Source organism: Pongo pygmaeus, chromosome 23 (assembly GCF_028885625.2).
Source record: "Pongo pygmaeus isolate AG05252 chromosome 23, NHGRI_mPonPyg2-v2.0_pri, whole genome shotgun sequence".
Classification (NCBI taxonomy): domain Eukaryota; kingdom Metazoa; phylum Chordata; class Mammalia; order Primates; family Hominidae; genus Pongo; species Pongo pygmaeus.
The window spans coordinates 32,438,380-32,449,465 of NC_085931.1; the positions used below are offsets into that span (position 1 = coordinate 32,438,380).

An 11,086-nucleotide genomic window follows, 5' to 3' on the forward strand; every position below is an offset into this window, starting at 1 on the left:
CATCTGTGAGCGGCTGATAGTGGGTTTCCTGCTGGCAGTTGCCAGCGGCTGAGTTCTCGTGGCTCTCTGGCTGGCTAGGGGCCGTTTGGGTTGTGGGGAAGCAGAAGCCTCCAGCCTATGGATTCAGTTTCCTGAAAATGTCTGCAGGCTGCACTCAGCAGAGCCAACTTCAAGCAAAGGACCCAAGAGTGACACTATTCTCGTGCAAACCACCACCCACAGTAGCCGGTTGCCTGAGAGCCCAGAGCCACCCCCTGGGGAACATCCACGGGTCAGAACCCTGGCAGTGGTGGCTGCACAGCGAGGAGGGGTGCTGTCAGGGGACAGAGGACCTGCTCCCTGGGAATGGGAGAACTGAGGCCCAAAGAGCGGCCCCCCACTTGATCTAGGTGAACTCAGGGTCAAGGGCAACAGGCTGAGGTCACCAGGAGCCTCAAAGGCTGGCTCTGAAGGTAAGACCTTCTTTTGGGGAGACAGGTGGCCTCAGGCATCCCCTGGCAGCTGGCACAGAGGACTGGAGTCAGGTGGGCTGGGAGGAACACAGTTCAGGAAGGGGCGGGTACCCATACCCACAACTGTGCTCCCGCCTTCTCTCCCTCCCCTACCTGGTCCCTGACTTCCCAGGGTCCCCTCCTCCCGTCACAAGGCCCTGCTGCCCAAGGGCCCGCCTGGAGGCTCCAGTGGGGCTTGAAACCCCCACAGTTGGGCAGCAGCGCGTGACTTCTCAGCTGTGCTGGGCAGAGGCAAGGGAGACCCCAGCACCTCTCATCGCAACTCCAACCAACATGGCAATGCGGGGCTGCAGGGGCGGACTGCCTGGGGACAGGGCTGGGCTCAGACCCCAAAGCCCAGGGTTGAGAGAGCCTCTCCTCCACCTTGCAGCCATCCCAGGCCCATTCCCCAGAGCCTGAGGCACCAACCTCCACCTGCTCCCAGCCCCACTCCCACCCAAGCCCCAGATCCCCCATCCCACCAGGATACAGCCCAGCCCACAGCCTGGCTCCAAGGAGTAGGCTTGTCAAGCCTGAGGGCCTCCAAAAGGGCTCTGTCTCCAGGCCCGGGGGAGGGCAGAGGCCCCAGCCCAGGTCAGAAAGGGGCAGAGTGGACGCAGGGCCCCAGAAGGCCAGCGCTGAGATCCCTCCCCTGCCATGTCCCCAGTAAACCTCTGGTGTGTCCCCTTGAGGCCCCCATGAGAAGAATGAGGCAAGCAGGGTGGAAATGGTGTGGTCACTCCAGAGCAGTGGCTGCATCCAGCCTCCCGGCCAGCCCTCTGCCCCAGACCAAGGCCCAGGTGGCATCTCCCAGGGCAGAGCCAGGACCAGCCTCCCACCCTCCCCTGCTGTGGGGGCCGAGGCAGCAGTTGGAGGTGGGGGCTCCACCTCCCCAGCCTCCGTCATTCCCTCTCAGGTGACTCTTCATGTGGTTTGCCTCTTGGAGTACCTGCAGGGGGCCCCTGCTGACCCTAAGCTGGCCTCCTGCATGCTGGGAACCCGGCCATCCCTCTGGCTCCTGGTTCTTCCTCCAGATGGGCTGTCTCTTAGCTGAGAGCAGCGCCTACACCTGGGCCACTCTCCGTCCACGGCCTCACTGACCCAGGCCACAGCGGCTGCCACACCCTGGTCAGGGGCAATCGTGACTTTGGACAGGAGCTGGGACCCCTCCCCCAGCCCCAGCTGCCCACTGACAAATGGGACAACTTGGGGCCAGGCTGGGGTTGCCCAAAGGCTACTATGCTCGGGAAGGCCCCAAGATAGGAGCCCTACCCCTTGGGAGGGGTAGCAAACGGCCCCGGGTCAGTGCTGGGGTGTCTGGAATGATTCGTCTCCATGTGAAATGTGAGATAGACACCCTAGACTCAGCAAGGGAACTTCTGGCTACCCGGCAAGCCCCTGCCCTAGACCCTATGGGAACTTCGGATCCAAGTGGGGAGGGGCTCCCCCTAGCACTGCCCCTTCCCTGCCAGAGCTTGGGCTGGGTGGATTCCTCTGCTGCAGCCCCAGAGAACCACCTGGCCAGCTCTGGGCACTGCTTCTACAGGGGCATGGTGCTATCTGGTGGTGAGACTGGGAACTGCACCACAGCTCCAGCCGGTACCTGCACATAAGTCCCGGAGACCGAAGGACAGGCATGGAGGGATTCCCGGGGCCCTGCCGTTCCTCACCTGCCCCTGGTCTCTCCCTCCACCCAGGAGCCTGGTCCTGGGGCACAGAGACAGGCCTCAGGAGCTCACAGCCCAGCACTTTGTTTCCTTCTCCAATGGGCAGCCTAGTCCCCAGCAGGTGCTGGGCGGGCACAGGGCAGCGACAGGGACGGGCAAGGAGTCCTGGCTCTTGGCCCCAGCAAGGACTTTGGAGATGACTTTGGCACTGACCATCAGGCACTCTGCCATGCTGTCCCCCCAGGCTCCACTGTCCGACTAGAAGGGGTAGGTGATGGGCAGGGAGTGCCAAGAAGATGGACTGGCCAAGCCGGTGGGCTTCTCAGGGGCAGGGTGTCTCTGGGCCTGGGCAGGGGTAGGCATGTTCAGTTCAGCCCCAGCAACCCTGGAGCCAGAGGCCTGGCAGCCCCAGCATGGCCACCTCCTGGGGCCTTGGAGCCCTGGACACGCCGGCTGACAGTCATTTACTGGGGCTGCATTGTCCATGAGAGGATTTTTCCTTGACATTCTTATATCTCTCTGATTCTTAAATAAAAAATGTGAGAATCCGTGTCCAGAGACTCACCCAGGAGGGAGACAAATGGCCTGCCATTGCCCGCACCCTGGGAGCGGCTTGGCCATGCTGGGGATGGGGCAGAAAAAGGGTGCGCCCTTACCTCTCTGAGCATCATTTCTGACATGGGGAAGCCCCAGGGACAGGGAGGTCATGGGCCCAGCATCCCCAGCACTCTGCCCTTCTCCCCGACCCTGTTTCCAGGACCCATTTCTCCCAGGTTTTCTGGGACCCCCAACCCTCCACATAGGGCAGCTCTGAGGGCTGGAGAGGGAGCAGATCCTGACAGGCAGCCTGGGTGGGTGTGGGCCAGGAGCTCGGGTTAGGGGGCACAGAGATGGGGTCCTCTGAGGGCTGTGGCTGGCCCAGTGACCCCGAGTTCCATCCATTCAGGGCCTGTTTCCTGGCTTTTGAGATATGCTTGGGAGCAGCCAAGCACAGGCGAGGTGGCTTACACCTGTAATCCTAGCATTTTGAGAGGCTGAGGCGGGCAGATCACTTGAGCCAGGAGTTCAAGACCAGCCTGGGCAACATAGCGAGACCCAGTCTCTACAAAAATAAAATAATAAAGAATTATCTGGGCATGGTGGCACATACCTGTGGTCCCCAATACACGGGAGGCTGAGGTGGGAGGATCCCTTGAGCCCAGTTGGAGGCTTCAGTGAGCTGTGATCACGCCACTGCACTCCAGCCTGGGCAACAGAGTGAGACTCTTTCTTAATAAAAATAGAAAGTACATAAAATGAGCTTGGGGTATGAACATCAAGTCTGCGGTGCAGACAGCAGAACAGCCCCATCTGGCCCCTGCCCTGGGCCGCAGCCCAGCTCCAGCAGGAAGGACTGAGATCTCCATGCTGGGCGCCCCAGCCTCTCCTCCTCTTTGTCCTCCAAGCCCATCCCTGGGCAGCGGAGGAAGGGCAAGGGCACAGGGCGGCCCCTCTGAACTGGGCTCCTCGAGGCCATCTGGACGCCGTGGCAACATGGGCAGGAAGCGGCTTCCATGGCAACTGGCGTCCAGGGAGGCATTGCCTGGCAACGGGGCTGTGGCCCCCCCAGCACACTGCGCTGGCCACACTTTCCGCCCTCGAGGCCGGGAGTTCCGGCTTCCAGCCAGTGCCCCCGCCGCAGCCGCGCCCTGTCCTGCACAACATCCCGGAGCCTGGACCTGAGGCGAATCCCCACGCCCACCCCAATCCAGGACACCGCTTGGCAGGGCGCTTGGCCTTTGTTAATGTATCTGACCCCGTGAGTGGGGGACCCCAGGGCTGGGCATCCAGGGCCCCATCTCTCCCGGAGTCTCCCACCTTTTGGGCTCAGGGTGATTGGCAAGGACCACAGGAAGGGGTGAGAGGGGCTGGGGGAGGAGGGGTTCTATGGCTGACTAACAGAGCAGCAGTATCCTTCCCCAGCACAGGCGGAGAGAGGGGCGGGGGTGTCAGGGAGCTTGGGGTTTCCAGGCCAAGGAGGATGATGCCCAGGGGTGAGGGTGACGGGAGGACACTGGGCCATCCAGGGTGTCCCGAGCGCCCCCTCAGGGCCACTGGGGAATCTCATCCGGGCCTGGGCACCTATGGTGGGACCTAAGGACCCCGCCCTGCTGTTCGCCCAGGAAGCCAGTGTTGTCTTCCTTATTACAGGAGCCCCCCGTCTCCGTGAAGACCTCTCCCTCCTCAGCATCCTGGCCCCTGTGGGGCACCTAGCAGGCTGGGGACACACAGAGCAGGTGCAGCCCCCACCCCTTACTCAGGGACACAGAGAACAGGGTGCAGCTCCTGCTCCATTCAAGGACAGAGAGAGCAGGGGGCAGCCCCCACCCCACTCAGGGACGCAGAGAGCAGGAGGCAGCCCCCACCCCACTCACTCAGGGACACAGAGAGCAGGGGGCAGCCCCCGTCCCACTCAGAGATGCAGAGAACAGGGGGCAGCCCCCGCCCCACTCACTCAGGGACACAGAGAGCAGGGGGCAGCCCCCGCCCCACTCACTCAGGGACGCAGAGAGCAGGGGGCAGCCCCCGTCCCACTCACTCAGGGACGCAGAGAGCAGGGGGCAGCCCCCACTCCACTCACTCAGGGACACAGAGAACAGGGGGCAGCCCCCGTCCCACTCAGAGATGCAGAGAGCAGGGTGCAGCCCCTCCCCCATTCACTCAGGGACACAGAGAGCACGGTGCAACCCACTCCCCTGCTGCTCAAGGCCTCCTCCACCCCACCCCAGGGCCACCTCGCCTCAGGGCTCCTCCAAGAGGCCTTCCTTAGCCCCCATCCCAAGTTGCCCCATGGGGTCTCTGAGCTCAGCACATCCTGAGACCCATGACATTCCAGCAAGGAATGAACAGGGCAGAGGCTAGGGGAGGTTCCTGAAGGCTGCCGCCGCCCTCTGGCAGCTAAACAACCTCCAGCAGCCAGGGCCAGGTATCCAGCCGCCTCTGCTGGGGAGGCCCCACGTGGCACTGAGAACAGCAGAGAGGTCATCTGCAGACAAGATATTTCGAGACACTTCTTGAGGTGGAGAGCGGAGGCTGACGTAGCAGGACAGCCTGGCAGGAAGAAGGCAAGCAGCTGGCAAGCAGTGGCCTCGTCACTGGTGTGAGGAGATGTGTGCTGCGAACAAGCATGGCAGGACGGCAGTGGGAGCTGGTACTGTCCCCACTCCAGACCACAGCCCTGCAGCCCGAGACGCCGCCTGGAGGCAGGAGGCCTGCCTTCCAAGACCTGGCTGCCCGGCTTCCTCAAGTTAACAAGGAAAGAGGAGTGCCCAGCAGCTCTGCCTGCCTCTCCTATAAACAGGGATCGAAAAGCAAGAAAAGCCAGACATTTGAGCACTGAGTTCATGTGAAGCTCCAAGACTAAACAAACAAAAAAGAACCGCAAGAGAGAAAATGCAGAAAGCAAAAGATTCGCCTCCCCCCAAAGCCACTTTATCCCTAACAGCAGAACAGAATTCTCTAGAACAAGAAGAGGGGAGCTCAGGGAACGATGGAAATGTCTTGGAAATGAAAAACAGGACTGCTAAAATCCAAAACCAATTTTTTATTTTTATTTGTTTATTTATTTTAAAACAGAGTCTGGCTCTGTCACCCAGGCTGGAGTGCAGTGGCGTGATCTCGGCTCACTGCAACCTCCGCCTTCCGGGTTCAAGCCAGTCTCCTGCCACCACGTCCAGCAAATTTTTGTATTTTTAGTGGAGACGGGGTTTCACCATGTTGGCTAGGCTGGTCTGGAACACCTGACCTCAAGTGATCTGCCTGCCTTGGCCTCCCAAAGTGCTGCGACTACAGGTGTGAGCCACTACATCCAGCCCCAAAACCAATTTTTTAAAAAGCAGAGAGAAAGTGTTTGTGTTTGGGTTCAGGGAAGTCTATCCACAAGCAAAGGTAGAAAGAAGGACTCACAGGATCAATTCAAAATACCCAACATCTGACTGACAGGAGTTCCAGAACAAGCAGGAAATGAGAAGAAATGTTATCAAAGAAATGCCCCCTCTCAAGGTAGAATGTGCTCACCAAGTGCCCAGCGTGGTGAGGAAGGAAAGACCCACAGTTGGTGTGACCCCCAGAGGCGCAGGGATCAGAGGGGACCCTGCAGGCTTCCGGGAAGAAGGCTGGCAACCTGGCCAGCTCTCACCACCAAGGACCACGACTGGCCTTCCAGTCCTGTGGGAAAACGCCCTCGGCCCCAGTTCTCTCCCCAGCCCGAAGTCCAGCAGGCATGAGGTCAGGGTAAGACGCTTCTAGGCTTGTGAGGCCTCTCAATGTCTCCTCCCACATCACAGCCCAGTCCAAAACTCAGCGGCAAAACCACCATGACAGCCTGGGGCTCGGTGGTACACGGCCGGCAACTTTGCTACCGTATGGGCCGGGTCTCTGGGGGCCTCGCTGGGCTTGTCCACCCATCTTTACGCAGCTGGGGACCGGCTGGGATGACAGAAGCCTCTCTTGACCCATGGCCTCTCATCCTGCAGCCCAGCCCAGACCTCCTGCAGAGAGGACAGTCCCCAGAGCCAAGCAAGAGAGGTCCAGGCCCAGCGCACAAGTGTCATGCCAACCTCTGCCCACAGCAGCTTAGGAGCAGCCCATTGGCCAAGTGCATCCGAGGCCGGCCCAGAGCCCAGAGGTGGAGACCAGGACCCGCCTCTTGATGTAGGAGGTGAAGTCACCTTGCAGCGGGGCCAGGACACCGGGAGAGGAGGGAACCAGGCTGTTCCTACTATATGAGGACATGTCCGAGCCAGCTTTCTCAGGGTTAACTGACGGCTGAGGGGTTCAAGAAGGAGGACACGGGCACAGGCACTCAGGGGCAGTGAGAGGCAGCAGGGCCGATGGCGTGAGGAGCACCAGGGAGCAGGAGGGAACGGGCCTGGGGTGTGAATCCGGCCCCACTGTCAGATGAGTGCTCTTCCGCCACCCAAATCCGGTCCCACAGGTAACAGCGTGGCCTTCGGCAAGTGACTAAAGGGCTTCCTGCCTCAGCTTTCCCCACCTGTAAACAGAGGCTAACAGGCCAGGCGCGGTGGCTCACACCTGTAATCCCAGCACTTTGGGAGGCCGAGATGGGTAGATCACGAGGTCAGGAGATCGAGACCATCCTGGCTACCACGGTGAAACCCCGTCCCTACTAAAAATACAAAATAATTAGCCAGGTGTGGTGACAGGCCGCTGTAGTCCCAGCTACTCGAGAGGCTGAGGCAGGAGAATGGCGTGAACCTGGGAGGCGGAGCTTGCAGTGAGCCAAGATTGTGCCACTGCACTCCAGCCTGGGCGACAGAGCGAGACTCCGTCTCAAAAAAAAAAGGCAGAGGATAACAATGGCATGTACTGGATCTGGCATAAAGTAAATATTCAATACATAGCTAGAAAAGAATGTTTTAAAACCTCAGAGATACATTAGATGAAAAGCAAAGCTGGGCTACAGGATGATCTCTTCCATGTGAATCAGGGGCAGGGGACGGCAGCCCACCTCTAGGAGCTTAAAGAGGAGGCTCCTGGCTGCAGGGACAGGAGATAGAGGTGGGAAAGGCTTGGATGCCGTTTTTATTGTTTGATATTTTTTGAATCCACACTGTGAGTGTATGTATTATCTGTTTTATAACTAGTCTGGATGCAGTGGCTCACATCCGTAATCCCAACACTTTCAGATGCTGAGGTAAGAGGATCGCTTGAGGCCAGGAGTTTGCAACCAGCCTGGGCAACATAGCGAGACCCCTATCTCTACAAAAAATTTAAAAATTAGCCGGACATGATTGCACACATCTGTAGTCCTAGCTACTTGGGAGACTGAGGTGGGAGGATTGCCTGAGCCCAGGAGTTGGAGGCTGCAGTGAGACATCTTGTGCCACTGCACTCCAGCCTGGGTGACAGAGCAAGGCCCCTTCCCATAAAAAGAAAGAAAGAAAGAAAGAAAGAAAACTCGCATGGTGGGTCGGTGGGTCAGTGGGTCAGAGGCAGTGAGGTCATCAGGCAGGGCAGCTTCAGGACCAGGTGGGAGGGGCCCATTGTGACCTCCCTGGCTGCACTCAGGCCTTTGTGATTGTTGCCTGGGGCAGCCCCCTCAATAAGAGGGTGGCAGGTTGGGCCAGGCCAGAGCCTGGACCTGGGGTCAGGAAGGGGTTGCAGGGAGGGATGGAGGGGCTGAAAACCCTGGGCCCCTGCGGCCACCCCCACCCCCAGTGCCCCCCAGCCTCAGCCTCCAGCAGCCATGGAGGAGGCCTGGACCAGCCCTGCCAGGGATTTGTAGGGTGGCCCTGCCTGGGCCCCATCTCCTCTGCTCACTCAGTGCAGTCCCAGAGACCTTTCCCAGTCCCAGGGGCAGGGGGCAGTGGGCCCACGGTGGAGGGCGAGGCTCCCGGGCTCTTTCTGTCCAGCCAGGAGCAGAGAGCGAGAGACACTGAGGGGCCGAGACAAGGAGACCTGGAGTCAGGGCTCGGGTGGGGCTGGCCCCTGCACCCAGGGTCTAACCAGGGGGCTCCCAGGCAGGGGGGATCCATTGGCTCGGGGCCCAGACCCTGCCCATGCCCACCCCTGTCGTGGGAGGGAGGGGCCCTGGCCTCGCCCAGGGCAGCCCCGTCCAAGCTTCAGTGCGGGCCTCTGGGCTCTGCAGAACAGTCCTTCCTGCAGCTGGAGCAGGAGAACCACAGCCTGGTGAGCCCCACCCACTGCCTGGCGCCCCTGCCCCAGCCCCAGCCCCTGCCCCAGCCCCTGCCCCTGCCCCAGCCCCAGCCCCAGCCCCAGCCCCAGCCCCAGCCCCTGCCCCTGCCCCTGCCCTTGCCCCTGCCCCTGCCCCAGCCCCAGCCCCAGCCCCAGCCCCAGGAGCAGCCATGACAGGCAGTCCCCTCTCTCTGACCCCACCCCCAGAAAAGGCAGAACCAGGACCTTCGGGAGCAGCTGGGGGCCCTCCTGGGGCTGGGGCAGCAGTTCCTGCCCCTGTGTCCCGAACACTCAAGCTGCACTGCTCTGGCCTGGGTAAGTACAGGGCCCAGGGACCCCAGGCAGCCAACGCCCCTCTAGCCCACAGTCTTGGGGCTGATCTGGGGGCTCTCCCACAGCCCCCCGACCCAGCTGGCACGCAGCCCTTGGGGAACAGGGCGCCTCTGCAGCTGCTGCGGCGGGAGCTGTGCCAGGGGCAAGAGGCTTTCGTGCAGCAGTCCCAGGTGGGCCTGGGGGAGGGGCTGTGGGGGGAGGAAACTTCGTACAGCACTCCAGGTGGGCCTGGGGGGTTCATTGGGGAGGTCTTCGTGCAGCAGGCCAGTGGGCCCGGCGGGGAGGTACCGGCCACCCTGCTGATGCTGCCCAAGCCCACCCTGGGCCCCACCCTCAGAACGAGCTGCAGCAGATCCGCCTGTGCTTTGAGAGGAAGAAGATGGTCATCACAGAGGTGCCCGCCTGGCTGAGGGGGAGGGGTGCTGGGGGCCCACCCAGTGGGTCCTGCTCCTCAGGTGTGACCCCACCTCCCCCTAGGTGTGGGACAGCGTGGCTGAGATGCACATGGCCCTGAACAACCAGGCCACCGGGCTTCTGGTAGGTCCCCACAGGGCAGCACCCAGAAGGACGGGGCTGGGCGGGCGAGAAGCCACGGAGGGCGGGGTGAGGGGCCTGCTGTGCTTACCTCCTCTGGCCCCTAGAACCTCAAGAAGGACATCCGGGGCGTGCTGGACCAGATGGAGGACATCCAGCTGGAGATTCTCAGGTAACACGGGGACAGGGGCCGGGCCAGCTGAGCAGGGTCTCAGAAGGTGTCCTGGTCAGGACAGGGCAGACCCATCCTTGACCCCCCACCTCCACAGCACCGAGCCAGGGGGTGGGTGCCAGGCTGGGGGTGGAGGGTGTGGGGTGCTGACAGTGAGGCCCCCGCAGGGAGCGGGCCCAGTGCCGCACTCGAGTCAGGAAGGAGAAGCTGATGGCAAGCATGTCGGTGAGCCCTCCACGCCCCACTCTGGGTCTGGAGACCAGCCCCCCACCCAGGGCCCTGCTTGGGTGAGAGGGAGAAATGGGCTCCAGGAGGGCAGGTCCAGGGCAGGGGGGCATCTGAAAAGTGGCTGCAGGAGCCTGTCCAGGAGGAAGGGGCCAGGGCTGCAGTGGGGGGAGCCCTGTCTGAGGAGGGTTTCCCAAAGCCAGGGATCCCTGCCCTCAGCCTGGACCCTCAGGGTGGGCTCTGATCCAGCCCCTCCCCGACAGAAAGGGAGGCCAAAGCTGGGAAGCTCCAAGGGCCTGGCAGGCCAGCTCTGGTAGGTGACTGCGCGGCAGAGCCCAGCCCCCAGGCCCCCCACGCGCCCCTGCCCCTGACCACCGCCGCCCGCAGGCTGCTGACCCTGAGGCTGCTGCTGGGCGCCCTGCTGGTCTGGACCGCTGCCTACGTGTACGTGGTGAACCCCACACCTTTCGAGGGGCTGGTGCCACCCCTGCTGAGCCGTGCCACCGTCTGGAAGCTCCGGGCCCTGCTGGACCCCTTCCTGCGCCTCGAAGTGGACGGCTTCCTGCCCTTCTAGGCCAGAGGCCCAGCGGCCCCAGCGAGGAGGCCAGGCGACCAGCACTGCCCCGGATGCCCAGTGGCCGTGCCAGCCACCTGCACACCACACCACTGTGCACCATCCCTGCCAGGAGCTGCAGAGAAGGGTGGAGGTGGGGTCTGTCCTGAGGGCTGGGCCTGTGGCTGGACATAGAGTCATGACATATGTGGCTGGTGAGCACGTCTCTGTGGAAATTGGGGGAGGGATGCCCAGGCGATCCTGCAGCGAGGGTCCGTCAGGGTGGAGACCCCAGCCTCAGGGCCAGCTTCCCACCCCACAACCCACCTGCCCTCCAGAAGGCAGCTCCTCTGCACAGGGCTCTGACCCCCCAAGGCATCTTAGGAGGGTCTCCACTGACAGGCAACAGCAGTGA

The 11,086-nt window shown here is 61.9% G+C and overlaps 1 protein-coding gene across 15 annotated transcripts; it reads left to right on the forward strand.

The window, feature by feature from the left end:
* The first annotated feature begins 3,791 nt into the window (after window positions 1-3,791).
* On the forward strand, window positions 3,792-10,890 carry CCDC188 (coiled-coil domain containing 188). 15 transcript variants are annotated; one of them, XM_054469165.2, is made up of 10 exons: window positions 3,792-3,956; window positions 4,349-4,434; window positions 6,673-8,848; window positions 9,062-9,169; window positions 9,253-9,357; window positions 9,525-9,581; window positions 9,665-9,724; window positions 9,829-9,893; window positions 10,061-10,118; window positions 10,506-10,890. In XM_054469165.2, exons 3-10 carry the CDS (start codon window positions 8,330-8,332, stop codon window positions 10,839-10,841), a joined length of 1,308 nt encoding a protein of 435 aa, XP_054325140.2. In that variant the 5' UTR covers window positions 3,792-3,956; window positions 4,349-4,434; window positions 6,673-8,329; the 3' UTR covers window positions 10,842-10,890. The 15 variants fall into 15 exon arrangements, with proteins under 15 accessions (XP_054325140.2, XP_054325142.2, XP_054325141.2 ...); XM_054469167.2 differs by having other exon boundaries at window positions 7,804-8,848; XM_054469166.2 differs by lacking the exon at window positions 4,349-4,434 and having other exon boundaries at window positions 3,854-3,956.
* The last annotated feature ends 196 nt before the right edge of the window (window positions 10,891-11,086 follow it).